The sequence below is a fragment of the Mchenga conophoros genome, linkage group LG16, assembly GCF_057382185.1.
Source record: "Mchenga conophoros isolate Kocher_MC1m ecotype Shallow Benthic linkage group LG16, M_conophoros_male_GT1.1, whole genome shotgun sequence".
In the NCBI taxonomy this organism is placed as follows: domain Eukaryota; kingdom Metazoa; phylum Chordata; class Actinopteri; order Cichliformes; family Cichlidae; genus Mchenga; species Mchenga conophoros.
In genome coordinates, this window is record NC_140541.1 from 38,949,793 (window position 1) to 38,974,984 (window position 25,192).

At 46.0% G+C, this 25,192-nt stretch overlaps 2 protein-coding genes across 3 annotated transcripts; both read right to left on the reverse strand.

Moving 5' to 3' along the window:
• Window positions 1-2,171: 2,171 nt before the first annotated feature.
• On the reverse strand, window positions 2,172-4,821 carry LOC146557325 (uncharacterized). Its single transcript, XM_085248591.1, has one exon. The coding sequence runs from the start codon at window positions 4,762-4,764 to the stop codon at window positions 3,199-3,201; it is 1,566 nt and encodes a 521-aa protein (XP_085104717.1). The 5' UTR covers window positions 4,765-4,821; the 3' UTR covers window positions 2,172-3,198.
• A 9,184-nt stretch (window positions 4,822-14,005) lies between these two features.
• LOC146557326 (interleukin-10 receptor subunit beta-like) lies at window positions 14,006-24,211 on the reverse strand. 2 transcript variants are annotated; one of them, XM_085248594.1, is made up of 7 exons: window positions 23,226-24,211; window positions 22,847-22,970; window positions 19,088-19,260; window positions 15,986-16,140; window positions 15,141-15,291; window positions 14,890-15,035; window positions 14,006-14,775 (listed from the first exon to the last, which is right to left on the reverse strand). In XM_085248594.1, exons 1-7 carry the CDS (start codon window positions 23,281-23,283, stop codon window positions 14,629-14,631), a joined length of 954 nt encoding a protein of 317 aa, XP_085104720.1. In that variant the 5' UTR covers window positions 23,284-24,211; the 3' UTR covers window positions 14,006-14,628. The 2 variants fall into 2 exon arrangements, with proteins under 2 accessions (XP_085104720.1, XP_085104721.1); XM_085248595.1 differs by lacking the exon at window positions 23,226-24,211 and adding an exon at window positions 23,053-23,174.
• Between the last annotated feature and the right edge of the window lie 981 nt (window positions 24,212-25,192).

Consider the following 25,192-nt stretch of genomic DNA (forward strand, 5'->3'; position numbering starts at 1 on the left):
AGTGTCCAGTAGGTGTCGCTGTTTTCACTGAGTCTTCTCTGAGCTGGACTCATGTTGCTGCCTTGCTTTGATGTTTGATGTTGATGGTTTTTCCACAAACCAGCAGAGACTGATTCATGAGAAAACCTCAGAAATCTCCTGCTTGTTCGAGCCAAACATCAGCATGAAAGTCTGAAACGGCTCCAGACTTCAGACACAGACAGACGGCGAGAGAAAAAGGCTGCGAGGTTGACCTGAGAGCTGCTGCTCTGAACGAGCTTCAGTCAGACGTGAACATGAAGCAGAGCGGTGCTCTTCATCATCAGAGAGCCTCAGACAAGCGTTCCTGTCATGGACAGACCTCTGGGCTTCGTTCAGAAACACAGGCCACAGCTTTTCTCTTCCACCAAAGGACAATCGGCCGCTCTCTCACTTCATTTTATTGAAACGTCAGCTTTCATTTACTAAAAATGTATTTTTCTTCTAATGACCAGAACAGCATGTGGAAGGTCAGATTTCTGTTCAGAGAGGCGATGCAGACTCACAGCACCGTCACCTCCACCCACTCCAGAGAAAGCCTGATTACTTGCCCTAACCCTTTCAGCCCTGATACTGATACATGTACAAATACTGATGCTGATAAAGGTACAGGCACACATACAGATACGGATAAAGGTCCTGATACAGATTAAATACAGTCAGGTCCATAAATATTTGGACACAGACAACTGTTTTTGGTTCTGTGCATCAACACAATACATTTTAAACGAAACAGCTCAGATGCAGAGCTTCAGCTTTAACTCAGTGGGTTGGACAAAAAGATTGGATTAAAATGTGAGGAACTAAAGTATGTTTAACACAATCCCTTCATTCCCACACAGATTCAATAAGTGATAATGAAGTGTTCATTTCTAATACGCTGTTGAAAACCCTTTGCTGGGTTTGCTGACGGTCTTAAACTCACAGACATCACCAGATGCTGGTTTCCTTCTCTCTCTCAGGCCTTTACTGCAGCAGCTTTCAGCTCCTGTGTGTTTGTGGGTCTTTTTGACCAAAGTTTAGTCTCGAACAACTGAAATGCTCAGTTGGGTGAAGGTCAGGTGACTGACTTGGCCACAGATAAGGATGTAATGAAGAAATTCCCCACACCTGTCCATGAAATAGCCTTTGAGTCAACTGTCCAATTACTTTTGGCCCACTTAAGAAGAGGGTTGCACACGTTAAGGAGCTGAAACTCCTAAACCCTTCACCCAGTCTGAACGTGGTTACCCTCGATCGAAAGCTGAGAGTCTAACCATCATATCCACGTCTATTATATAACTATAACTGGAATATGACTCAGTAAACAGGTCACAACACAAAACTTGTCAGTGTCCATATATATATGGACCTAACTGAACAGATACTGATGCAGGACGACTCCTTCACTCTCCTCCTGAGGAGGTTCATCCGTGAACATTCAACACTGAACAGCTACACACAGAGCAGTAAACTCACCCCGATCACTTTCCAGCTCCTAATCTTTGTGTGGATGGTTTTCTTCTTTTTAGGCAGCCAGATGTTCAGAGTCCAGCTGTGGGTGTCGGTGAAGGTTCAGACGTGTCAGCAGGTGAGATAGCAGATGGAAACGTCATTAAAGCGATGATAAGAGGCGATATGGTAGGCTCGGAGTCTGCTTTTGTTCATATCTGCAGACTCACTGATAGATCACTCTGAGGTGTTAGAGTCTACGGAGAGAGATTCAGTTTTCCTTCAACATAACACAAGATAAGCTAAGATTCTTTTTCAGCAGCTGAAACTAAAACACAACCTAAAGCTGTATAAAGTTCAAATGTCTGACTCAGGCACACAGAGCTCTGTGATGGATCGAAACCTGTACAGGTGTACCCATCTCTCACCCTATGAGACCTGTGATAGGCTCCGCCCACACCATGACCCTGGACTGTAATGAAAATGAACAGACTCTGCTCACCCAGCAGGAGAGGATGCCATCCCATAATAACCACCAGCCTGCTGACATGTTTGAAGCTTCAGCGTCTGTGAAGTGAAGGATATAAAAAAACAACAACAGCAATAGAATAATATTAAACACAAAGTGAACCCGTCTTCCTTCATTAAATAGGTTCTTTTAGATGTTAAGGAGGAATTGACTTAACCAGGCTGGCGGAGAATGAAGACAACCGGACACCTGCTGCAGATGGGGAATCAGTGAACTTTTATTGAGACAGAGACAACCTCTCAACACAGCTCACATCAGGAGATTCCTAATATTTGCTGTGAGGATGGGTATATATTCTCTAAAACTTACAGGAGGGGGTTGTGAGGAAAGTGCTGCATTAGCAGAAAAACAACTCCATAAAAGGAAAGCGGCCTTGGGTGTTCTAGTCTCTTCGCTTGCAGATATCTTGCACCTGCAGGATGAGGCGATCGCTTCTTATCGCTCTCAAGGCCAAAGTCGTGAGCACATTTTTATTACACAGTTGCACAGTAACTTTAAAGCTGAACAATATTTAAAGCTGAATAATGTTTGATCAGATTATATTTTCTTCAAATCCCCCTTTTGACCCATCTTAAATGGGTCAACACACAAAAATAAGTAACATTCAAAGGAACACAGAGACGTGTCGAAGCCTGGCTCGAAAAACTCCTCGGGTCTTATCATTTGTCTTTATCTGTCATTGCAGATGAGGAGAAAAGAGTCCAGGCACCACCCTGCCCAGGGGTCGGCTGCAAGCAGTCTCGGTTCCCGACGAAAGCAGTAACAGCTGTCCTGCACACAAGGATACAACGAGTCAGTGCAACCAGGGTAGTGACACAAAATTAACAGTTCCTGTAACTCAGCAACCAAAAAGCATAAGTAATGATAAAAATGTGGAGAGTACAGAGTATACTATAATAATGAGAGATATAAACGTGAAAATGTGAAAGAATAAATCAACCGTAAAATAAACCCAGAACGGTAACTGCTAAGGACATTCAAAAGTGAATATGGTAAAACGTGAGGAAGGGGTGTGGAAAAAAAAACAATTTATATCCAGTGGTGGGAGTACACATTCGCTCAGGCTTAAGTCCGGAGACCCTGAGAACATCGCTTAACCCTCACAACCCGACCAGACACAGTTCAACCAGATATATCCTTCAAGAGGAAGTGGGTGAGGGAAACAATTAATAACAAGCCTAATACAAAACACCACAGAGAAACAACCATTCTAGAAGAATTTAAACAAGAGAAAGACGATAATGTTCGTCACCCTCACGATCAGAGTTTTCATCATCCGTTGGCGAGGAGGTGGGAAGTTGACTAGCCAATAAAGGCATCTGCCGGGCGAGATCCTTATCCTCAGGAGTGAGAGCTGTAACAATCAGTCTCTGGAAGAGGGATCGAATGCATGGAATACAACAGCAACCGCAGGTGACTAGGATAGCAACAAAAACTGAGATGGAAACTAGGATGGAAGCTACAAGGGCCTTATATTTGCCAAACATGTTAAGCCAAGAGTCCCACATGGCAGTATCAACGCCCGAGTGTTCCTTCATTTTAATAGTAAGAGCTGTGAGACCAGTAATAGCTTTAGTGAGGGAACCATCAGGAGCTGTGTTATTGGGGATATAGGTACAGCACTCCTGACCAAAAAGGCTGCAGACTCCGCCTCTTTCTGCGAGGAGAAAATCCGTTGCGACCCTGTTTTGGAAAGCCATTAGGGAAGTGGCAGATAACTGTGCATGCACAGCTTCAAAACCATCTCGAGTGTAATTAGCCAACAGTTGCACATTAAAGTGAATGTAGTTAATTCTGTCTACATTCGCATTTATTTCAACCATCCAAAGTATCGAGGCCCATCCTGCTTTAACCTGGTCTCGCAGTTTATATTCATCGGGGACCCCACGGGGTATACCTACAGCATCAATATAGGTTGGATTATGAGCTGAACCTGGGATTAGAGAACGTTTAGAGCGGCGTTCAGAGGAGGATGGGAGGCCAACTTCGTGTACTTTTATAGAGAGATCTACTGGAGTGACTAAAACAGGTAAAATAAGAGTTATGAGAGCGCAAAGACCCGACGCATCCCGAGGGAAACCATCATATAACTTGTTATTGCCACACCACCACCACAAATCAGCCCTAGCCGTAGGTCGGAAGTTTGGTTTCATAACCGTCATCTCAGTGCACCAAGAAGAGTTCAAGCTACCTAGTTTTACTGCATTGCCAGTCAGGTTAATACAAGTGAAATTGTTCACAGCTACATCTGAAGAAAAGAAAGGTGGTTTATTAGAGACCGAGCGTTGAGTTTTAGGAAAGTGGTTTTCCAGATATGAGCAATGACCTCGTTTTGTATTGTTCATAAGATGCAGGAGGCATGCACTATTGACTGGCGCCGGTACAACTCTTAAAGTGGGGCGGGCTCCCATACATACTATGCAGTCGGAAGCCGTCTTGTCAGCAGCTTGTTCAGCTAGTAGTAACCAGTTGTTTGTTGCTCCAGAAATACCGGTTAGAATTTGGAAGAGGTCATCTTTAGACATTTTATTTGTGTCTACAATGCGTATTCGGCCGTTTCTCCCCCCGTTTGTATATGTCACCGGAGGGCCATTAAAGGTGGGGTTATCATCTTTAACTACAGAGCTTGGAGCTGCACCAACGCTAGGGCATATTTCCATTTGCCAATACAGGGCGGTGCGATCAGTCCAAGGGGCAAGTATAAATTGTTGACAGGAGGTCAAGGCCAGATCCTTTAGGGTAAAAATTAAGCCTGAAAGATCCGGTTTTTTTGCTATTCTGAGCATATTTTGGTTTCTCCAGTGCAAAGCCTGACCCTTAGAGTGCTTGGACCAATCGAGGTCCGTTTCTGACACTAAACTGGACCACTTCCACTGATGCCAGCCTCCCAGGGTTATATACCACACTGAGGAGGAGAGATGTACTGCAAGGTTAAAAAGATCCCCCCCTTGGTCTTTGGTGACGGGAGTGACTGGGAAGCTAGCGAAATCTATTTCGACTACCCAACTTTTATTGTTGGGGACACAGAGAGTAATCATTCTAGTCGTACTTGGGGTGCAGGAGGTAACCGTGTGTCGTTTCTTTCTAAATGGATCGGGCGTGGGCAAAACTGGAGAGGAAGTGGTGGGCAAGACCCTAGGGGCTACATTTGTCAGATTGGGACTGTCAGAAGGGGGCGAAGCTTTTGAACTTGAAGGTGTCAGAAGTGTCGGGGGCCCTTCACAGATCAGGATTATGCCAATGGGAATGAGACCCAGGGCCAGGAAGCAAACAAAGACGCAACATCTTTGCCTGCCTGTCATTTCAGGGGGAAAGGGCCAAGACATGTTTACTTAGCTTGGATGTCGTCTAATAGAGGATGATGGGGCACAGAAAGGTGGTCCAGTTCCCCCCACCTCGCCAAGGGCGTGTTCTAGGAGTTAAAGAGCAACAAAAAGTATCAGTGACACAACTTTAAATGAGCTTTCAGCGGTTAAAAGTATTGCAATGTAAAATGTAAATCTTAAAAACTCAAGCCAATATAAAAGCAAAGTCATAAAAGATGTTAAAAATAGAAAAATAAAAATGTTTAGTTCAGTATGAAGAACACCCCCTTTTGTAACCAGCCGGCTTGTAGGTTGAGCTTTGGCTCCCTCAAGTGGTTGGTGATGCTGTTGCAGCTCCTTCTGACAGGTCCTTCTGCACCTCTCTCAAGGTTCTTCCTGGTTCGGTGGCAGCAGCGCACTGTGTGTAATGAAACCAGGTGTCACCTTTCCCTTCGAGCCTGACAGCGTGGGAGGTCCGCTCTGTTATGCGGTAAGGGCCTGTCCAGCGAGGCTCAGCCCACTTTCTCTTTGTGACTTTCAGGAGGACGTAGTCCATTCCAGGTGTAGCCGCCTCTTTCAGCTCTTGCTGGTTTCTTTCAGCGACCTGTGAGGAATACTGGGCAACAAAACTGCGGAGCATGTTATAATATGTCCTCGGATCGAGGTCTGAATCAGCTTCATCCGACATTAACAGGCGAGAGGAGGGGCCAGGAAAAGGCCTGCCATGCTCCAACTCAAATGGAGTGTAACCAGAGGTTTGATTTACTGAGCATCTTATGGACATTAATGCAAGAGGCAATGCCTTAACCCAATCTAATTTGGTCTGTGCACAGATTTTAGCCAATTTAGTTTTTAGAGTTTGATTCATCCTTTCCACTTTCCCCTGGGATTGGGGGTGGTAAACTGAGCCAAACTTATGTTTCAAACCTAATGCGGCTTCAACCCTCTGCAGATCGTGGTTCCTGAAATGTGAACCATTGTCCGACCTTATGACCTCGGGAAACCCATGCTGTGGTATATAATGATTAATCAGACACTTCACCACAGTTCTACTGTTTTCACTTGCTGTCGGCCAGGCTTCTGGCCAACCTGAAAATGCATCCACAGCCACCAGCAGGTACCTGTAACCACCCACTCTGTCCACCATGTCTGTGTAATCAATGATTATTTCTTTCCCTGGGCAAAGTGGGATGGGGAAGTACCCTGCTATTGGCTTGAAGGCGGGCTTGATTCCAAATTGGTTGCACTCCTTACAGGTTTTAACCATGTATTTTGTCATGTCTTTTAGATAAGGGTGCCACCAGACGGCTAAGTTCCTCATCATTTGTGCAGGTCCCACATGCCCCACTCCATGTGCCTCTTCCATTGCTGTCTGTCTGACCCCTGGCGGTAGAATGGGCCTTCCATCTGGGCCACGCCAGACATCTGTGTTTGTGGCCCCTCTTGTTACCCATAATGATTTTTCCTGGGGGCTGGCTTTGTCCTGTAACTCTCTGATTGTGGCTAGGCCTAGTTGTATGGGCGGTCTTTCTGGAGGGGGTGTGGCTTCTGGGTCCATTACCATAATCAGGGAGGGTAAGTAACCAGCTGTCTGCTTAGCTACTAAGTCGGCCTGTTTGTTACCTAATGCCACTAAATCCAATCCGGCACTGTGTCCTTTGCATTTTACCACTGCCACCTTAACAGGTAACAACAGTGCTTCCGCTAATTCCCTCATTTCTATCTCATGTTTAATAGGCTTTCCGCTGGCTGTCAAAAAACCAGCTCTTAGCCACTGCTTGAGCTCCACATGCACTGCTCCCACAGCATAAGCTGAATCACTGTATATATTCACTTTCTGTCCCTTTCCCATCCTTAAGGCTTCAATCACCGCTCTCAGTTCAGCTCTCTGTGCAGACTGTTGTCCTGTCAACTGCTCTGCCTTCACTGTTTTCCATCTCATGTCTGTCTGTTCCACTATTGCCCATGCAGCCTTCAACATTCCACTTTCAGTTCTGAAACAACATCCATCTGTGAACCAATCTTTTTCTGCATCCATTAGAGGTTCTGCCTGCAAATCTGGCCTGATTTTCTCCTGTACCTGCACAACCTCTTCACACATATGTGGTTTCCCTGATCCCATGTGATCAGCCATGTTTATGCCTTCATGTGAGTAGGTGATGTGTGGTGCTTCCAAAATGGTACTGAGGCGTCTCTGCCTGAGTGAAGTGAGTGTGAAGGCCTGTGAGGAGACGTAGGCCACCACACTGTGTGATGTCAAAATTTTTAGTGGGTGGTTCATCACTATGTGTGCTGTTTTCTGAATGATTTTTGCAAGTCCAGAAACGTGTTGTGTGCACGGTGGGTGGCGTTTTTCAGTGTTGTCAAGCATTACGCTTACATATGTCAACACTTTTCTCTCTCCCCCTTTTTTCTGGAACAGGATACCATTGATATGGGTTCCAGTTCCAGAAACATCAAGATGAAAAGGCAAAGCATAATCTGGCACAGCAAGGTCAGAGGCGACAGAAAGCTGTTGTTTTAACTTTATAAACGCCTGTTCTGTTTCTGTAGTCCATGAGAGGGGAGCAGAGAGGTTTCTCATGCCTTGTTCATTTACCAAAGCGCGCAAAGGGGAAGTAAGGCCAACATAGTCTGGGACATAGGTCCTGCTGTAACCAGTCAGGCCCAAAAATGACAACATGTCTTTTACAGTTAGAGGTTTTGGATGGTGCAAAATGGAGTTCCTGTGTTCTGGGGACAAGGAAATACCGGACTGTGAGACCATGCGGCCTAGAAAAGAAACCTGTTTTCTTGCAATCTGTAGTTTGTTTTTGTTCACTTTAAAACCTGTGTTGGCCAGGTGGTGAAGTACCACTCTGGTGGCCTCCAAACAGATGTCAGCCGTGGGGGCAGACAGCAAAAGGTCATCCACATATTGTATTAACATACAGTCAGATGGTAGTGGGCTGGTTTGTAAAAGTTCTTTCAAACACTGATTAAACAGTCCTGGGGAGAGGGCAAATCCCTGTGGTAAGCGAGTGTAACGCCATTGTCGGCCTCTAAATGTAAATGAGAAAATGTCACGCAGTGACTCACGAAGTGGGAGGCAGAAAAAGGCATTAGCCAAGTCAATGCAGGTGAACCAGGCATGAGATGGTGGGAGGTTGGTCAAGGCAACATAAGGATTAGGCACAGGCAAAGTAGGAGTGCCAAGTAAGGCATTAATCCTTCTCAAATCATGTGCCATTCTGAACTTCCCCGTGCCTTTTTTCTCAACGGGTAGGATGGGCGTGTTCCACTCAGAGCAGGAGGGCTCCAAGACACCGGCAGTGACCAAACCAGAAATTGTTTCTGCAATCCCAGCCTCAGCCTCCGGTCTGTGTGGGTACTGAGGCTGCCACAAAGGGGTAGCAGATGACAGTTGAAAAGAGACTGGCTCCACATCAACTAAACCTACATCTGTGGGTCCAAGGGACCACAAACAATCTGGAAGAGAGTCGAGTAAAGGCGCAGCATCACAGTGGTCTGTGTGTTCTCTTCCATGTGACCCGCTGACCACTCGATGTTGCAGTGTTGAGGAATTAAAGCAATCATTTAAAATTTGGTATGTCTTGGTAGATGGAGAAAACAAAACCTGTGGGAGTTTTGTAGGTCTCCAGTCAGTGGCCGCAAGGGAACGTTTAACCATTCCACCCAGCTCCTTAGCCTGGTGTCCAGGATGTAAGGCCAGTGACACATGGGGAGCTGCCTCATCAGACATCATGTACCACTGTAATTGATCTGTTGTAAAAGTAACCGCTGCTGCCACTCCCTCCGGTGCCGCAAAAATGCACGACATGTTCAGAGACCAAGCCCGCCCCTCACACTGCTCTTGGAACATGTGCTGGTACCAGGTGGTGTCATGCCTGTCATAAAACAGTGTAACATGAGGTGGGTCAGGGGGATGTATTGTTAAGGTCACTGAGTTCATCATCAGTATCCTCAGTTTTTCCCCCGCCTGGTGGGGTAGCAGTGTCAGCAAAAACGTGGGCTAAACTCATCTGTGTTTCCGGATCCTGACGGCCCACCAAAGACATGGTAACTGTGACATTTGGTGAAGTGCCAGGCTCAGTTTTTGCAGTAGCGGTCAGATCTCCTTTAACAGCGACAGGAGTGCTGGCAAAGGGGTTGGACCGGGAAAGAGGGGCTGACGCAACACGATTATTCACCTGGACCACTGACCTATGTTCATTTAAGCAGCTGCGTAATGCTGCTTCTAGATCAGTTAATTGTTGTTCAGTGGGTTCCTGTCTGTTCATTCGAACCGCAAATGGTGCGCTCGCAAATGGGTCAGTTAGGCCCTCAGATCCGGTTCCAGAACAATGGGACATAGAAGAGGGGGCTCTACTACTAGCTGAGGGTGTCGCCGACAGAGAGGAGCTTCCTGGGCAAAAATGCTTGGTATCTATGGGAGTTGGAGCTACGGGCGGTTCTTCTCCAATAGTCATTATTCCACCAGAGATATTAAGTACCGGATATATGCCTGCTGAGGGAGGAGTTGAGGCAGAATAGGGAGGTGGCTGAGACCTATTTTTCTTCATGTGTGGTTTTGCAGTTTCCCATAAACACACCCAGTGATTAAATTTAGCTTTGCGGCCTGCGTGCTTATCTGCTTCCTTTCTGTGTCTCACCCCGCTCATCACACCTGCACCTGCTGCTGCTGAGTTGGCTTCTTCCTCTTTCTCTTTTGCCTGCATAGCCTTATTCTGCCAAATTATTCCCCAGTTACCACTACTCCCCTCGTCCTTTCCCTTTTCTTTCATTAACCTTTCAGCTGTTTTCCTCAATGACTCTTTCTGCTTTTTTGCTTCTTTAGGCTGGTGTGTGGAGTTGATGACTGTCTCAACACATGTTAATTGTTCTCCCAATGTGCTAAGAATAACACCGGGACCCCAACCATCATCATTAGTTTCTCGATCTAATTCTCCATCCATTTTACTGTCAATGGAGGAGTGTTCTTTTATTGATTTTAAAGGAGAATTTGGGCCAGCTGGGTTTCTGCCTCTGTTAGGCACTAACAGCTGGGGCGCTGCTTTAAAGGTGAGTCAGCACTGAAATATCCCTTCAGGTGTTACCAAGCTTCTACCAAACCGGAGTCTGGCGGGTAACCTTGCCTAGAGCTTCCTGATAGGGGTGCTAGTTGGTTGTCACCTTGTTCACACGTCTCATTCACACTTCATACATTACCTGCAGTCACTCATTACCCTCCTTATGTATGTAATAAATGTGTAAAAAAAAATTCTATGTGTGGTGTATTATTTTAACCAAAAGAGGAACCTAGTTCCTTTAATTGTGTAATCTGTGAACAACGGAGAACCAAACTGTCCTGCCCAGTGTTCCACAGCAAGCATTCAGCGTGTATTTATGTGTGTCCAATATCAAACAGAACATCAAAACATTTAAAACACTAAAATCATCGGGGTTTTAAGAAGAGATCCGTTTTCTCCTATTGATCAAAGGGACCCCTCCTTTGGACTCCAACCAGTACTTCTCCTTTTTAAGTTTTAGAGGATCTTTTCTAATAAAGTCCTCTGGGCCTTCCTAACCCTTCTGTAGTTTAGAGAATATTACTAAAAAATATTCTCAAGGCCTTTAACCTTTTAATTTGTTTAGAAAGGCGTTACTAATAAACCCTTTCAAGGTCCCAGACCTGCACTGAGGTATTTATCCGACACCGGAGAGCAACCCGTCGGCTGCAACCGTGGTCAGACCTCAGTTCACTCTTATCTTTATTCACTTATTCACTTATTTCTTATTCACTTATCTCTTATTCACTTGTCTGATTCTCAACAAGCCTTAAGTAAGCCAGACAATTTTGGTTATGAATTACTAGGAGTTTGGACACTAAGTATTTTTATAATGTTCAATATAGCAGAAATAAAAGGTCTGCTTACCTTGTTTTTGTGTGCACACAGCTTTTGTCCAAACTCCGTTCACTCAGACCACTGCCGATGTCCTCCCATCCGTTCCAGTTGCCCTGGAGCGGATCCTGTTCCGTGACGCCAATTGAAGGATATAAAAAAAACAACAACAGCAATAGAATAATATTAAACACAAAGTGAACCCGTCTTCCTTCATTAAATAGGTTCTTTTAGATGTTAAGGAGGAATTGACTTAACCAGGCTGGCGGAGAATGAAGACAACCGGACACCTGCTGCAGATGGGGAATCAGTGAACTTTTATTGAGACAGAGACAACCTCTCAACACAGCTCACATCAGGAGATTCCTAATATTTGCTGTGAGGATGGGTATATATTCTCTAAAACTTACAGGAGGGGGTTGTGAGGAAAGTGCTGCATTAGCAGAAAAACAACTCCATAAAAGGAAAGCGGCCTTGGGTGTTCTAGTCTCTTCGCTTGCAGATATCTTGCACCTGCAGGATGAGGCGATCGCTTCTTATCGCTCTCAAGGCCAAAGTCGTGAGCACATTTTTATTACACAGTTGCACAGTAACTTTAAAGCTGAACAATATTTAAAGCTGAATAATGTTTGATCAGATTATATTTTCTTCAGAAGCCAAAATAAATCCCTCTGTATGAAAATGTGATCCTTAAACAAACTGATCAGAGATCACAGATTTATTCACATCACAACCACAGGCTGAATCGTATCCATCCACTGGATCCTGATCACTGATTCATTGATCTCATTCAATGATTTTAATGACAGCTTCACCTGTAAACGATGAATCAAATCTACAGTATGACAGAGTGGAGTACACAGGAAGCAACAGAACACAGAAACAGCAGCGGTTTTAGATACGGGCGACACGGGCGGTTTGCCCGGGGCGGCATCACGGGCATCGGCAAAAAAAGAAAAAATGCTCCGATAAAAAAAAGCTATGATACCGGACAGAGCTACTTCTTCTTCTTCTACGGGATTTAACGGCAGCTGGCATCCTTGTACATGCAGTGCTGCCATCTTCTGTTTCAGTCCGTTATTACACTCTTAAATCCTGCTACTTATTCCTGCGTCTTTCAGGATCTTACAAAGCTTCAAACGACGCGTCGACTATTAAATCAGTCGTCGACGATTTTGATAGTCGACTAATCGTGACTAGTCGACTAATCGTGACTAGTCGTGGCAGCCCTAGTATGCACGCTGTCCTCAACAGCCATACTGAAACTGTCACAGTTCCAACGTCAGTAGGAAACACAGCCAGATAAACTTTTCAGGACAAACGAGACACAAAAGGAATTTTACTGGAAAGCAAAGATTGTTTCAGGACCTACAAGTTTAAAAGATTAAACCAGCAGCTCCAGGGAAGGTGACACAGATGCCTGTGAGAAGAACACCACTAAACCACTTCATACTGGGAGCTGAGGGATCAGGAGCTCATACCCAGGAAAATATGATTTTAACCCCATCCTGCAACAACACAAGTAACAGTGAAGAAAAGAAAACTTTGCATTTTCATCTCATGTTCCAATTACAACTTAGATGTGACAAAATAGGTTTTAAGATCAGGTGTAGAGGTCAGTTTGTTTTATAAATGATTTAGATCATTTCATTACAGATCATGAAACTAAAATAGACTTTGTTTAAGAGAGTGAAGAAGAAACACCCAGTGCATCATGGGAATCCCCGGCAGCCTACATCTATTGCAGCATAACTAAGGGAGGATTCAGGGTCACCTGGTCCAGCCCTAACTATATGCTTTAGCAAAGAGGAAAGTTTGAAGCCTGATCTTGAAAGTAGAGATAGTGTCTGTCTCCTGGATCCAAACTGGTTCCACAGAAGAGGGGCCTGAAAACTGAAGGCTCTGCCTCACGTCTCAAAATAAAGTTTTTCTGGTTCTGAGTAAAACCCTGAAACTTCCTGTTTTGCTGAAGTTCTGCATTTCTGTGTTTTCAGCGAGGATGTGGTTAAAAGTGTTTGTTTTTTTGTCAGTAGCCTGTAAAGAAACATGTATGTGACAGCTGACCTTTAGTCTGAGAGCCGGACCAAAAGAACAGCCCAGCAGAACAAAACATCATCGAGATGCACAAAATAAATAAAGGAGGGTTCAAATGATTCATAAATGCAGCTGAAGTGTGCGTCCACGCAGTGACTGATGGGAAAACAAGTTCAACTGGAGCGCCTCCTGCTGGCCTCAACGGCCCGTGTACAGGTAGCACTGGGGCCTCAGGGTGGCGCTACAGGGCTTTGAAATGAGGCCTGGCTGAGGAGTCGTCTTTGTCAGAGGCAAAATCAACTTGGTTGGCAACAGTTGCTCGAACAGATGTGTGGTAGACTTGCTTTTCAGGAGCTGCTACCGACAAACCAGCAAATAAACATCAAATATTTCCTCCCTGACATTTGTGAGCTTCCCTCAAACACACTCCGTCAGTCTTGTTGCTGCTGAACAATAAAATATTCAAAAAGTTTACCTGGTGATGTTCTCTCGCACGATCGCAGAAACACCAAACGACTGACACCACGCCGATGCAGTTCACAGGACAGAGCAAACGATCTGGAGAATCTTGTCGTTGTTATCGTTCCCCTCGCACGTGTTATTACTGCGATTTCAGCGTTTTCGCTTCACAACTAAAGCGTGCAGTTTACTTTGTGAGCACTCAAATGGAGTCCTGAAAAGCAAGTCTACCACACATCTGTTTGACCAACGCCACTTGATCTGGAACACCAGCAGCCAAGTTTGAGTCTGATTTAAAACGATGTTTCACGTGTTTCTGTAGCGAAGAACAATCAGAAGCATTTCATCCGTCACAAAGACTTTTATTAGAAATAAATCAGAGTATTTACAGTGTTCACACTTCTTCATCATAAGTTCTGCTGGACGGCCCGAATCCTGCCTGATGGAGATCCAAGGTGAACCCGCTGGAAACAGCAGAGGACGGCGAGGTCTCACAGCAGCTGGTGGCAAACCCAAGCCAACCTCATCCCCACATCAGTTATTACTACACCCAAACACACAGCCTGCAGGGCTACACCTTCACATGTAGTTATGTTGTAATCCAGTTACTGAACACGTAATTAAACTGGGCTACGAAGACAGAGCAGTAAAAGACCCAGACTGTCTCAGTACAGCCCAGCATCGGGTCACCTGGTTCCTACGAGCAGGAGCAGCACAGGCTTCGGTTAACCTCCGACCATTAAAACCATTAAAAAACCAGTAGAAAGCAAAACATTTACATTGACATGAATAAACTATTAAAGTATAAACAGCAGCCTGTGACAGTGGGAACAGCTTCACCTGGGCCAGCTTCACCTGTTCTTGCTCGTCTTCATCACTTCACTGCTGCAGAGTTCACAGCTCTAAAACCTCACAGTCAGAGGCCGATTCTCAGAGTCTTTAAAGTGCATCCCACCCCCTCCTGCGCCTCCTAGCCCCCATCCTGTGAGGTATCAGGCTGAGTGCTGCACCCTCCTTCCTCCTCAGTCCTGTGGTCTGCTACGATGCTGACGTGGTCGCAGTGCTCAGAGGGCAGCGAGACTGGGTAGATGGAGTTGGGATCATTCAGCAGCAGAGACTGAGGGGGCGGGGCAGAAAGGTCAGTGTTAGATTAAAGAACACACTCACGCACACACACACACACACACACACACACACACACACACACACACACACACACACACACACACACCTCTTTAAAGTGTGGCGGCAGCACGACTTCTGGGCACAGGAACTTGGAGATTTGTTTCCAGTAGACCACCAGAGTCACCACCAGAGCCACCACCGTGGCCATGACCACAAACGCCACCACGGCCGCCACCCACGGAGCTGCATCCACTGTAAGAAAACCACACAGCAGCAGGTGAGCCCATCAGCGACACCTTGAGCGATTGTGACGGCTGTGTGACGGCTGTGTGACGGCTGTGTGACGGCGGTGCCTACCGTCACCGGTGCGCTCACAGACGACGTCGCTGTACTCGCTCGGTCTGGGGTTCATGTTGGTGATGATTTGGACCTGGACGCAGTATTCGCTCAGCGGGTCCAGGTCACTAAGAACCACTCGGTCCTGCATCATGTCACTCATTGTTTCTACCTGTAGGAGGCAGCAGAGGAGCTCAGCTGATTTCACTGTTTTCACTCTTTGAATTTTTAAAAGTTACAGTTAGGGATGCACCGATACTGGTATCGGTGCATCCCTAGTTACAGTGTGTAAAACATCATCACTAGCTGTCAGCAGTTTCTTACCCCTCACACTTTAAGTGCGTAGCTCTAACTACGGTGGCTGCTGTAGGACAAACATGCTTCTATGAGAGATCAAACACATGAAATTTGGACTGTACATCATAACGGTTGTGGCCGTATTCCTGCTACTGTTTGGACCGCGTCCACCTCCAAGCCTGTGGAAGGCTGTCAGTGCTGTTTACCTCAGCTGTCACTGGTGGGCGAGACGCCACCACCTTTATTTAATCTGAAAGAGGCTGTGAAGCTCTGTGACAGGAGGCCAGTGCAAGTCAGGGAAGCTCAGCCATGAGTTGTTGAGCTTATGCTTAAGTGTCCTTAGCAATGCTGTTTCTGCTGCTTTTAGCTGGTTTAATGAAACTTTATTGTGCATCTAACATTGTTGCACCCAGACGCTTTGTGAACAAACTCTCGTGTGATATGAGAACGTAATCAAACTGTTTATCAGAGGGAAAGTGTGATTTTAGGACACTGGAGCCTGATATTAGCTGGCATAATGTTAGCTTCTAATAATATTAGAAGCTAAAACTACAAACCGGCGTTCCCACCTCTTCCTTCGAGCTGCTCTTCCAGTAGGTGATGTTATAGGTGGCCGAGGTGTACGTCTCCCTCAGTTCTGACTGCTTGAACACTGGGTCTTTAATGCTGACTTCCAAAGATGTCCCAGTGACATGAAGAGTCACATCAGGTGGACCGATGAAGGCTGAGGGGGACAGATGTGGAGAGACGTTTTTATTGGACAAAATCAAAGCTGCAGCTTCTCTAACAGTCCACTCCATCTGCTACAGCTCTGTCATGCCAGTGTGCTTGGAGCTGGGGAGGTTCCCACCATGACGGCAGACGGTTTCACTGAGGACACAGACAGAAACACAGAAACCAGGATTTCACTCTGACTGGACTGAAGTCAGCGACGGCGAGAGCTCTGACGAGCGAGACGCTGAAAAGCTCGCTCACGGTTTCATTTCTGATCGTCTTCAGCTCAGCGAGGCTCTTCAGACGTCCCCTGCTGAAGCAGTCATTGCATAACTGCAGACTCCCCACACAGCTGCTGCCACAGTCTGAACCGGAGCTGAAGGGGACCATCCTGATCTCAGGAAGCTTCTCTGAGAGCCACCAAATGGTCTCATTCACCAATCTTTCATTTTACCTCCCAAAACTTGTTCTGTTAGATCAATGATGACATTACACGAGGGAAAATAACCTTAATCATCTACAAGTCAGCTGTGAGGGTTATTATCTGCTGCCTTATAATTGTCAGCTGGCTTTTTAGCCTCTTCCTTTGTAAATACCAGACGACAGAGGGGAAAGTCTTGGCCTGGAAATCCACTAACATGGAAGCTTGGAACAAAACTGAGCAGCCGATGGGAGTTAGAGCAACATTTCCCACTGTGGAGCACATGTGGCACAACTGGAAAAGCTTCAGCTCTGTCCAGTAGAAGTGGCCAACGAGAGGATACCAAAAGCTCCCAGAAGCAGAGGTCTTGCTTTGTGCCTGCAGATTTCATAGTTTCAAATGCAGATAACTGCAGGGGTTAGATCCCCTCTCCAATCACTATGGGCTGGTTTTTTAGCACAGAGCTAAAATTTCCACCCGAGTGCCAAACGGGCAAAAGTTTCAGTGGGATAAACGACACCCATCAGCTCGTCATCGGCTAATAGTCGGTTTTCCTCTCTGTGTCACGCTACTGGATCAGAGACAAACGAGCTCCGCAGAAACACCAAACGTTAGAAAGCCAACAGCCTGTATCCACAGGCTGTGAGGCTCCTGAACTCTCTGCCCCCCTCTCACGGACAATAACCATATCCAACTTCTTAATAGCAATGAACTGGTCTGCATTGGTGCATCATATCTTTATTCTCTTCCCCCTCCTGCCCCCCCCCCCCTCTTTCTTAAATAGATAACTATCATATCTGATATCATATCTCACAGTACAATAATATTGAATGGGTTGCATTGTTGTATTTTGTCATGTTTCTCAGGTCTTTGTCTGAATTTCTACGAACATTATTGCTAAGGATTGTCTTATTGCATTGGAGTCACACTGGGTTAAATATAGGGATGGGTATTGATAAGATTTTAACGATTCCGATTCCATTTTCGATTCTGTTTAACGATTCGATTCTTTATCGATTCTCTTATCGATTCTTTTTTTTTTTTAAAAAAGGAGAACACTAAGGTCGATTAGCTCAGAGCTTTGTTTTATATCTTCTCTTTGAACAAGATAGAAATTTAGGAGTAACATGGCCTTACAAACCCAACAGTGAGATCTTGAGAGATCCAGCCTACGGCTCTTCAATGGGGTGTCACAGGGTCCCCAGGAAAAAAAATTGTAAATGTAAAATAATAAAATAAATATTCTTGTGAGACATATCACATATTGACGGGGTCGGGTTATGTTAAAAAGTATAAATTGTTATACTTTGTTCATTGGTTCAAAGGTACCCAACACTTCTTTTTTTGTTTGCTTGTTTGTTCTGGTGTATTTTTCATTTGAACTGTTACTCTGCCAGAGTACTCATATTTACAAGATGGCATTGAACGCCCCATTGGTGTATCAGGAAAACTATATTGTACGTATGTTCCTTGAAGGGGATTGAAGTCGTTCTTTTTTCCACCGCGAAGGGCTAGGAGTAGGAGAGGAGCTGCTGTATGTTTTTGTTATCGAATCGATCTGATTGTGAAATAAAGCATATGCAGTGAGAAAGCAACTCCAGGAGTCATCCCTGCCTTAAAGCTGCAACATTCTTCTGTAGCAATAACAAAGTATAACATAAATTGTTCTGTGGCAATTACACAAGAATATCCAGTAATGTCCCTGCCTACAATTAAACACATTCACTTACCAAAAATCGGGGGCATCTGCTGTGGCAAATGGGTGCAAGCCTTTGACCACAAACTTAGACACTGCTCGGTGACATTAGTCTATCCTGGCCTGAAAGGAGACGCTACCGGTAGACTGCAGTGAGAACTGCCAGCATCTGAGCCAGACTCTGTCTGTCTCTCTCATCATGGTCACCTACATGTACAGTAATGGCAGGTCTTGTAATAAGGCAGATTGCGCTAACATAATATGCACTGTTAGTTGATTATTTACCTGCCGCATTAACGGGAGAGGACGTGCAAACGTTAGCGCTGCTGCTGGGTTGAGAGTCACGAGTCCGGAGCGGAATTAAAAACGCGTGTCATCGCGTGTTTTGTGAGCAAATGCTTTTGCATATTCGTAGTGTTTCCTCCCTTAAATGAAATATCTACTTTGCAAGTTGCCCTGTTGTCATCGGTTCTCATAAAGTATAATCAAACTTTTGAGCGTTTGAGCCGCTTAGGCGCCGTGTTTCCTGCCAGGTAAATGACGCTCCGCAACGTGGTGACGTCATTCGGGGCGACTGGAATCGATAAGGGAATCGTTTGCAAAAATGGCAAACGATTCCAAGGAATTGAAACAGTGGGAACCGGTTCTCAACAAGAACCGGTTTTCGATACCCATCCCTAGTTAAATATGTACACTTGGGTTTTAAGGGGTATTTATTATTTTCTTCTTTTTTTTTTTTTTTTTTTTTGGGTTGTATGGAAGCCCCAAACGCAATTTCATTGTTCTTGACAATGACAATAAATAAATAAATACTAAATACATATGACGAGCTTCACTTACTGTGTCTGTCCATGTCAATGACGTTACTCTCCACCCAGCTGGAGCTCTCGGCCCCCCGATGCGCCCGCACTCTGCCCGTGTAACTCCCGTGCACGGTGATGGAGGAGGAGGTGAACTCACATTTGAGGGCTGATGTGTTTGTGCAGCCATTGTTGTATCCAGTTGCTAAGCTTCTGTAACAGAGAAACACAGCGATGGCGTCACAGGTGTGACTTCAGACAGATGTTCTCCTCTCGGGAACACGACCGCTGTTCAAGAAGATCTCACGACTTTATCCTGCAGGACGTGTGACGGCACGAAGCAAAGAAACTAACGCTCACACGAGCTGGCGGTGCTGGTTACATCAAAGCTGGAACGCCACGTTCACCGTTTGTGCATCGGGACAGAAAAGCGTGCGTTTGCTTTCTAACGAGTCAGTCGAGTGGAGGCGTTTCCCAGAACAGAGACGCTGCAGATAAGAGGACGTTTCTGTTGTGTGAACACCTGGACCGCAACAATAACAGCTTCGATTTCACCACGGTCCTCACAAACCACACCACACATATTAAAATGGCTTCAGTGGGCCGGAGAGCAGGAGAAAGGCAGGTGCTGTTCTTCCTGTAAGTGATCTGATTGCAGCTTTTCAGAAATGTGGAACAGCAGGACTGATGGTGCAGATATCACAGATTCATATGCAAAGCAGGACTAAACCGGTCTGCAGTCACTGCGCTGTCCTCACCGTTTCAGAGCACGTGCATACTGTTTTTAAATAATCATTAAGGATCATCTGAAAACGCACAAAGGGAGCACATCGAGTGCTGACACTGACACCGCTTTAGAATCGTTTTTCAGAAAAGTTGGACGAGCTGCAACAAAAGGCTGGAGAAGAGTGTAAACCTCGACGTCTGCCAACTAAAGAGGAGGCCGGGTGTTTCCAGAGCGCACACAGCTGGATGAACACATCTGCATGGGCTCAGGATCATCACTGCGTCCACGCAAAGAAGACCCGGGAACGCCGCCGGCTTGCCTGAGCCGGGCACAGATGGAAGGCTGTGCCCTGACCAATCAGATGCTGAGATTATGTTTGGACATGACGGCGGTTGTGTCGGTTCCACAAACGCACCGCAGTTTAATCTGTTCATCTGAACACGACTCCGCCTCCTGACTTCTGCCTGAACGCACGTCTTCATCAGATCGACCTCATAAAGCCGAGATCTGACAGCGCAGGGAGGAGGGGCTGAGGTCGGAGGTCAGCACCCACAAAGAAGCGAAGATGTTCCTGTGACGGTTTTACTCGACATCTCAACAGGAGAGAAAAAACACGACTAATCCACGAGTCTGCAAACACACTGTTCATCAGCGCACGGCGTTCTACAGAATAACCGCCGCACCTCTGCATCCAGGTAAATCCAGGTGTGATGGAAGGTTTACTCAGCGCTGAGTTTTAAATGTTTGTTCCTACAGAAAGACATCAGGTTCAAATTTATACTGCCTGCAGGAAAAACTCCTGATGCTGGACACGAGGGCACATTTATACAGACTCATGAAATCCGTTCTTCTTAGAATGATCTCTCCCAGAACAACAGCTGGAACTCACCGTTCCCCCGCTCTTGGATGAGTAACTTTTGTGACTTTGTGATTCCATAACTGCGTTTGTACTTCTTCTTTGGACACGGCTGTTTCAGTCTCCTCATCGCGAGGCACCATCAGCGCTTCACCTGGAGGTACAGGTGCTTCCTCATGCAGGGATGGCGGCGCGTCAGTTTGCAGATAATGAGCTTTTTGCAGGAGCCCATCGGACACAGACATGGTGGGAAGAGCTGAATAGGGTGGCGTTTCATAATCTGACGGTAATGGGCTTGTCGTGGGGGTCAGGTTTGCTCGCACGCGTGAGTACATCAAGGTAGGCGGGTCTTCTCAGGGGCGGTCTGTGGATCTGCCACATCGGATTTCATTAGTTCACATTCTGCATGGATTATCTTACTGACAGTTTATCCAACTTCCTCTATGTGGCCTGAACAGAGTACATCCTGCGCTCACAGGCTTTATTGCAGTCACTGTTCCTTCAGTCCATGCAGACCCTGGGAAAAGGCTCGCGCCTTACTTGGGACAAATCCCAGCAGGACCTGAAGCTCTGCAGCATCGCTGAACCGAAGGGTTTCATAGGAGAAAGCATCAGCGGATGTTTTATTGCTGCAGCCTTTCATTTTTTATTTTGGCAGGAGTGAGCAAACGTGCACTCATTCTGTATGATGTCAGTAGTTTATAAAGATCTAGGAATATTTTAACTTTCCACGTATTCCCAAGCCAGTGTCCTGCAGGTAAAACTTCTTCATAATACTTTATGAACTGTCCAGAATGGAGCCTCTGGTGGGCCGGTGCTGGTCCCCAGGCCTCATGTTTGGCATCCCTGATTCAGAGAGCAACTAAAAATATGACAAAGCGAAGTGTGACCTGCTCCCAAACACTGAGGTGATCGGACTCTTCGGAGGAAGAATAACGTCCATTTCTGAGCCCAGCTGCTCTGGAATCTTTGATTTTCCACTGACAGCGACGAGTAAGACCCAAAGATTAAGTTTCCTTTTCTAGCTCGCAGTGTGATTAGGGCTGGGTTTTTATAATCGATTCATCGATTAAAATCGATTCTGGCTTGGATAACGTAAAATCGATTCATTAAAATCCTGAATCGATTTTTTTATATAAATTTATTTTGCCCGAAATGCCAGAATCTCTGGTGAAATCTCACAAAATTTCAAGAACCACCAAACAGCTAAGAGAGTAAATGAGAGCAGGAACATGGATTCTGCACAAAGACTTAAACACACAGCGCGAACCCACGGATCAGAATCAGTGAGATGTCGCCTTTCTCACGGTCGGGGCTGAAAGCCGACAGCTCGCTGATTCTGATTCGGCGGGTCCGTGTGTTCACGCCCTTTATGCGCTGATTCTAAAGCTGTTAGTTTGATGTCTCTCCAAACAATATTGACCGAACCAGCAGCAAAAGAAGATCCAAACTACGCTTCACATAAACATCGTCATGTATTCACTCTGACTTTTACTGTTTTGCTTCGACCACGATGCACAGCTCTCTCTCTCTCTCCCTCTCTCTCTCAGTATACTTCAAGAACAGTTTCCCGTCTAAAAATCTGTTTTCTTCATTATTCGCTTACTTGTTACGCACAAGACTACCGTTGTTTACAGGCTGTCGGCCGACTTTCTTTTTTTTTCGTTTTATATACTTCCGAAAAGAAAACCTAATTTCTGCCGTTCAATACTGAACAAATTAAAACTTTTTGAAATTATGCAAAATGCAAAATGCTGTGTCTCTAATAAAACCGCTGTAACTTCAGATTACAATCATGTGTTGATTAATGGTTTTCTTTCATTTTTGATGTACTGCAGAATATTTTTATAAAATCCCAGGCCAGGAAAATCACCTTCATGTTTTTCTGTGTTTTATCTTCAGCTACTTTGACACAAAGGCCTCTGCTGTGATGCTCACACCTTTGATAAAGTCTTGCGTGTGTCAGCTTCCTTTTTATAGATACAAAAATATGTAAATGTTCTGATCTGAATTATAATATTTCTGACTGTCAAAATTTCGATTCGGGACCTTGTGAATCGGAATTGAATCGATTCTAGAAATCAGTGACGATACCCAGCCCTAAGTGTGATGATCGCACTCGCCCTCCTGAAGGTAAACATTCAAACTGAAAGTGACTCAGTTCTCTGACACTAAACTGCGATCACCTGAAGCTGTCACACCCGCCGGTGACTCACCTGTACTCGGCCGTGTAGGTCAGAACATCGGTCGTCCCTTCAGGTGGATCCCACCTGAGCACCAGGTCCATGTTGTAGGACGTCAGTCGGACGTGGGTGGGTGCGCTGAGCCCTCCTGAGCCGGCTGAGCACAAACACAAAGACATGAGCGCTGTTCGCTGACACTAAAACACACTGCTGTCTCTTGTGCTGGGGTCAAAGTTCACCTGTCTGACTGAGTAAACAGCAGACTGTGCTCTGGGTTTCAGCTCACAGCTTTAGTTTAAACACTCGTCACTAGCTGAGCTTTCTTTTTGAGCTCCAGACGCTCTGCGCTGCCTTTCCCTCCGTCAGACCGCCTCCTCCTCCTCACCTGCCCTCAAAGTAAAGGTGTGCTTACCTGCGGAGCCGCACAGTGCGTAAAGCGCCAGGATGAAGGCGCACACAGAGGCTGCCATGTCCCCGGCAGGTTCGCCGCTGTCAGTGTGCTGTGATCCGGCTCCGAGTGTGTTTCCTGGTAGCTTTCACGGCAACAAGAGGCGGGGAAGTACGCGGAAGCGAAACTGGCGTGTGCGCAGAAACGAGTCCGGCTTCAAGGAATCAGAGCGCGCTGGAAAAAGTGTGGGTTCACCCAGAGCACGCGCACACGGGGTGTCACGTGCCTTTATTTATACGTGGGTTTATTTATGTGACAGCGCGCATGTCTGCTGCTTAGTCACAGGCAGACGAACCAACAGCACCGAGTTATTCCGAAACGGAACCGTAGCACTTCTCAACGTTTTCACCGACACTTACTTTTTACAGTGTGCAGTCACGTGGGCAGGTGGCAGCTTTAGGGGGCAGGGGGGTTCGGACTCGCGGTGTGTTCAAGCTGAGGCTCGGGTCAGTCTGTGGTTGAAGTCATTATGACAGTGGGCCTCATAAGGAAGGAAGGCAGGAGTGTGTGTGTGATGCTGTGAGGACCTGTTCACACACTCGTGGTGACGGAAACACACTGAAGCACAAAACATGCAGTTCCTCTGACGTCCAGTAGGGGAAGCAGCGAGCCCGTCCCCGTAGACTCCCATGTTAAAGCTTCCCAGCAGATAAGCATGTTTGCAGCACTGTTTGGTCCCTGTATTTAACTGATAACACAGCGAGCGATGACGAGTGATGGCTAAGGCCTGCTTAGAGACGTAGAAGCTACGCGGGTGCATGAGGCTCACCCACAGTGCTTTGCAGCTCTGGCTGCATGTCTCTACAACGCTGCATGAGCGGGATGGTGTTTGACTCTTCAAGAAACAAGGCCTCCAATTCAGGAGGAACAAAGCAGTCTCCACTCGACACTGGACTCCATGACTCGTGTGTGTGTTCCTGTGTGCTTTCACTGCTCTCTCAGTGTGTTTGGGATCATCGGCGTGCTGAAAAATGAAGCTGCTGCCAGTCAGATGTTTCCAGATGTTCCTGCGTGGTGGATCAGACTCTGTAATTCATCAGTTTAAGATCTCCAACAGCACTGACTGACCTGAAACCATGACACAGCCTCCACCGTGCTTCACAGATGGCTGCAGACGCTCACTGCTGGACCTCCTCCTGACCTCCTCGTACACACTGACCATGATGTGGATCCATCTCTCCATCACACCTGTTCCTCTGACCTTCAGTCCAGTTCTGGTGTCATTTTCAGCCTCAGTCTGTCCTCCTGTTTCCCTTCATTAAGAATGTCTTCATGACAGCATTTCTGAGGAGGTTTCAGTGAACTGTGGACCGTCGCTCAGGTGCTGTGTCAGGTCTGTGATGGATTTGACCAGTAAGTGTTTAAAGTTACTGGTTTTCAGGGGTGTCAAACTCAAATACAAAGTGGGCCAAAATTGAAAACTGGAACAAAATCGTGGGCTAACATTGATATTTATTGAAAAAAAACCTTCCTCCAGATATATGAATGAATCTTTTCTTATGGACTGAATATGGAACAAGCAAAGCTTAATACTAAACAACATATATATTAGCTGTATAATACCAGTAGTCCAGCTCTAATAGTAATTTGGTATGGCTTCGCGGGCCAGAGTTTGACACCTATGTTTTAGAGCATGTGCAGCGCCATCTTGTGCCAGTGCATTGTGTGACGTCACCCTCTGCCTAGTTTGGATGTTGAACTGGACAGAGAGTCAGAGAGAGGCGGCCTCATGGAGGAAGCTCATGTTGAGCCTGACGAAGAGTTTTGGGAGAGTGGCGCTGAGAGCGATGATGCAGATGTAGAAGTAACTGTCTCTCAGGATCAAAACAGCATCGCGTTCATTCATGAGCTGGGGAAGCTAATCAACAACTGACAATGAGGAAATAATGTGGGTTACAGTTGCTCCCAGAAGAAATGGTAAAAACAGCAAC

Coding starts and splice junctions, on each gene's coding strand:
- LOC146557325 (XM_085248591.1), bottom strand. CDS start 4,764: ATGCTCAGAATAGCAAAAAAACCGGATCTTTCAGGCTTAATTTTTACC.
- LOC146557326 (XM_085248594.1), bottom strand. CDS start 23,283: ATGGCAGCCTCTGTGTGCGCCTTCATCCTGGCGCTTTACGCACTGTGC. Junction 15,292..15,985: donor AGAGCAGCTCGAAGGAAGAG/GTGGGAACGCCG, acceptor TGCCTCCTACAG/GTAGAAACAATGAGTGACAT. Junction 14,776..14,889: donor TGCCGCCACACTTTAAAGAG/GTGTGTGTGTGT, acceptor CCGCCCCCTCAG/TCTCTGCTGCTGAATGATCC.